Here is a 4,767-nt window from a genome sequence, read left to right on the forward strand (position 1 = left end):
ATATATATATATATATATATATAAATATATATAAAGCATGATGTTGTTTGTCTTTTGTTCCCAGGATGTTGAAGCTAACACAGTCCGCTTAAATGAACATGGTCAAGATGTGTTGGTGTTGGAGAAAATGCCAACTAACATACAGGCACAAGATGGATCGATACAGTCACACTATAAGTAAGTAGTGATGATGATGTTGGTGGTGGTGGTGGTGATAAGTAGTTGAAGGGGGATTGTTGTGATGTGGTGGTGATCAGTGTGGTAGTAGTTGTGGTGTGATTTCTGTATGTGGAAGTGGTCATTATAAAAATGAAGAACAAGATCTGAATAAAAAATGGCTTGGTCACAGTTGGTTCAAATCTGGCCAAAAGCTGACCTGTCTGCAACCATCCAACCTGCTAGAAATAGCAACCAAATTTCCATGTAATCCACTGATGACAGGATGGTCACAGCTAGAAGACCTTTGATCATAGACCAGGAGTTAAACAACAACAATAATATAAAACATATGAGAAACTCACATGGCATTTCCTTTATTTCAGATATTCTGTCATGGCTGGAACACCCGAAAAAATATTGGAACATCTACTGGAAACTCGAATGGAGAAAACAGATTCGTATGGTTTGTATCATTGATATAGGGTTTATTTTTCCTGTTGTCTTACTGGTATATTGTTTATATTGTGTAGATAGACAGACAGTTTTATGTAGATATATAAATACTCAATGAATACCTACTTTAATGTTTTGTTTCGTCTACTACAGCATTTTCTCCCCTGTTTACCTAATTTTTTGCTTCCACACCTCCCTCTCACCTTTATCACATTCACTTTCCCCTCACCTTCAGCCAACCATCTGTACCCCACACCATTCAAACACCCATCTCTATACTCATTTCCTTACACAGATACCCTCCTTTATACACCCACAACTCCCTGCCTTTTCCTCCCTTCTTAACTCCTTCCCATAGAACTGCATTCCTATCTGATCCCTAATTATTTCCTTCTTTTTTTCTCATTTCCCTTCTTTACTACCCCCACAATCCCACAATATATAAAACATTTTATGTATATAAAACATTTTTAATTCCTATTCCAGTTTTGTTATGCAATAACTCTGCAAATAAATTTTCCACAATTCTCAATTTTAATATGTATTTTGAACTAACATATGGCAGCAACTAAGACTACATACTGGATTGTAATAATGGAATAAGCTGATGTACTTCAAGAGAAAACACCTGGGATTTAGCATAACTACCTTCACAATGTGTGTGTGTGTGTGTGTGTGTGTGTGTTTATATCATAATGCAAAGTTCTTGAAATACATACAGTTGTGTATTACACATAGTGCAAGCCATTATCGATCACAATATATGTTGGGTAAAGTGGACAGATATGTTTATTATATCAGTAAATAACATCCTGTATACATGCACACACATGGCTTATATGAAGTATAAAATTGTGTGTGTGTGTGTGTGTGTGTGTGTGTGTGTGTGTGTGTGTGTGTTTGTATAACAAGGAAGCAAAAGTAAGAGACAGTCAAGTAGTACTCAAAGAATTCTGTAGGGCAATACTCGAGTAGATTTTTTTTTTTTGTAATAAACGTGTGTGTGTCTGTATGTTCGTATAAATGCACATATATACATATATGTACTTGCTTCTTAACATAAAGCCAAAATATAATAGACAACAACACTCAGGGCAGGTGTGATCAGTATATGTAACTTTTAGTGATGTTGTTTCCACCTGTGTGGATTTCTATATCATCTAAAGCAGTAGTTCCCAAAGTTGGTGATACTGTCCCTCTCGTGGTGATGGGGGGGGGGGGCGATGGAATGATCCAGGTGGGTGCTGAAGAAAAGTGAAGTGATAAATGTGGTGGTCAAAAGAGGGCGATGATGTAAAACCAAAATAACGGGTTAATTAGATTTAGTTTTATTTGTGAAATACAGTTGTTTTGAATTTGATGCACGAAGTAGTCTATGTTTGTGGTGGTGAGTTGGAGTGGGATGCCAGAAATACAGACTGAGTGCCAAGGGAACCATTGATTTTAAATATCGGTTGTTTCAAACCAAATACAATTTCAAAAGAGATTACATAGTTCATGGTTCTCTATAAACTTCCAGCCATCTTACTACTTTCAAAGAAACTGTGGAAATTCCACAGGGACTTCTAATTAATATTAATTTATTAATATATTCTGTGTAGATTTTGATAATTATTTAACAGTTGATATTATAATTGACTTGATTCTATATGTTTGTTTTTGTTTTGTTTATCAGACCACTTCTTGGAAAGCTTCCTACTTACTCATGTGATATTCATGCCAACCAAAAAGTTATGCCCAGCTCTCAGAATGCAATATCCTTTATTATTCATCAGTTGACACATACACGTTCACACACATGCATGTGCACACACACACACACACACACACACACACACACACACATCATTGATTTAAGTCTGCTTTTCATGCTGGCATGGGTTGACTGGATCATTGCTGGTCGTCTAGATGGCTCGGACCACATCTAGCTTGTAAGTTTTTCTTTTGGTTTAAATAAGTACTTGTCTTACAAAGAATAAATCCTGGAATCGATTCCTTTGACTAAAAGCCCTTTAAGGCAGTGCTCCAGCATGGCCGCAGTCAAATGACTGGAACAAGTGAAAAAGTATAAGAATATTACACACACACAAATGTATAAGCTCTATTAATATAACATACTAAATGTATGTGTGTAGTTGAAATTGCCAGAAGCTTCTATTTTTGTCTAGGGAAAAAACCCCTTCATTGACATATTATGCTAAAAAACAAAATATTATCCCTGAAGTAGCTTTGAAAGCAACAGACACATGCTTCATTGTTCTGGCATGTCAATGTCACATACTCATGTCACTTTCAAAATGAAATTGTATTGGCTAGTCTGAAGTATTTACAGATAATGTATAAAGTATTCGTTGGTTTGCAAAGGCACACCGGAAGCAGAGCAAATTCAAACAAGTCCCATTGCATAATTTGAATTTATTCTACTTATACAGCACCTTTGCAAATTAGTGTATAGTTCATACACTCTTTGTATATATTTCAGGTTAGCTGATTCAATTTCATTTTGGAAGTAATCACAAGTGTGTGATATTGATAAGCTACAACAATGGCAAAATAGTGCAAGTTACAAGTCAAGCATTTTATTGACCCTGGAGGGAAGGAAATCAAAGTTGAACCCCAGCAGGAAGATATATTGCAAAGCATTTATTCCAGTATTCTAATTATTCTGCTAGTTCATTACTTTTACCAGTTTATCAGTAATAATAATAATAATAATAATAATAATAATAATAATAATAATAATAATAATAATAATAATAAATAGCTTGATGCAGTACCTGACAAGTGGCTCTCATAGCTTCTGATCTTAACTGGTTGGAAGTGTTACCATGTACGTGTTTTGTCTTGGTGTGAAAAATGGGTTACAACAAATATTCTGCTCAATACCACAGATTTGCTTGTCAGTTGCTTGACCTTAACCAGTTGAGCATGTCCTTCAGTGGCTTGTGATATGTGCATCTCTGATAATGAACAGAAGTAGTGGGAGAGCATCATAGCCATGTGTTGAGAGGAATTCTTTGGGGTTTGAATAATTCACCTCTGGAAACATGGGTGTTTTGTTCATCATCCTTCAACAAGCCTTATTCAGGAATCTTTTGAGCAGAAAGGGTTACTCAGTCTGAAGAAAATTCTAACTGGACTCCACCTGCAAGGCCATGTGCTGTTTATCTTGATATGAAATCACTATGTTGCATACATATAGTTTTGGTGCATGTGCCCAGTGTACCCTTATCAGAGAGGTAGCCATGAATTGTATATTGGGCTTTGTATATTTGTACTCCAGCATCACTTTAATGGCATGCACTACTCTCTCATCCAATAATAATAATAATAAATAAAAATCAAAGAAGTGTATGAAATAATAATGAGCTGAAGAAATAATGTGTTTTTCCTTAAGTAATGTTTTACCTATGAAGCAACAGCTGGTGCCAAACACGAGAGCCACGACATCACAGTCAGCCATAAATGCCGAGTTATCCAGTTTGTGCAAGAATGGCAGAGTATATCAGGAGATGAGTTTCTGGAGGATAACACTATCAGTGCCTTTCTTAAAGTAAGTATTTCTCTCAATTATTTTCTTCTTCTTCCTTTCTCTATTTGTTTCCTCTCATTTACTTTGTTTTTTCTTCCTCTTTTTCTCTCTGTCTTTACCCTTCCTCCATTTTCGTTCCTTCTTTTTGCTTTCTTTGTTCTACATCCTTCTCTTCTTTTTCCTCTTTCTTTTTACTTTTCTGTCTCTTTCTTCTTTCTCTTTATGTTTGCCTTTCTTCCTTTTCTTTTTACCTTACACACACACACTAAAACATCTATGATAAGCATAATTAAGAAACCTGCACAATGTGGACATGGATGTCTTCAAAAAAGAACTGCACATTCTCTTCTCCATGATACTGGACGAGCCAACAGCCCAGCATGAGGTACAAATGAAGGCAGCAGTATCAAACTCCCTCAGGCACTAAATGGGCCTGGGCCAACAACCAAGGGAAAAGGCCATACAGGAGGGGATGATATGAAATCCCACCACCCCTGAAGAAATCAGTGAAAGAAGAATCATATTTACAAGTTCAAAATTACAGTGGTGTTCCAGTATGACTACAGCCACATGGCTGAAACAAATAAAGGAATATATATATATATATATATATATATATATAT

General features: G+C 35.8%; 1 protein-coding gene across 2 annotated transcripts in view; it reads left to right on the forward strand.

Moving 5' to 3' along the window:
- Nucleotides 1-4,767, forward strand: part of LOC106867327 (rap guanine nucleotide exchange factor 4) — a 139,472-nt gene that overhangs the window by 88,941 nt on the left and 45,764 nt on the right. For both annotated transcript variants that reach the window (XM_014912167.2, XM_052967308.1), the window contains 4 exons: nt 65-177; nt 543-622; nt 2,288-2,366; nt 4,021-4,165. In XM_014912167.2, coding sequence (XP_014767653.1) covers nt 65-177; nt 543-622; nt 2,288-2,366; nt 4,021-4,165 — 417 coding nt within the window. The remainder of the gene's footprint in view (nt 1-64; nt 178-542; nt 623-2,287; nt 2,367-4,020; nt 4,166-4,767) is intronic.

This window comes from Octopus bimaculoides, chromosome 4 (genome assembly GCF_001194135.2).
Source record: "Octopus bimaculoides isolate UCB-OBI-ISO-001 chromosome 4, ASM119413v2, whole genome shotgun sequence".
NCBI classification, from domain to species: Eukaryota; Metazoa; Mollusca; class Cephalopoda; order Octopoda; family Octopodidae; genus Octopus; species Octopus bimaculoides.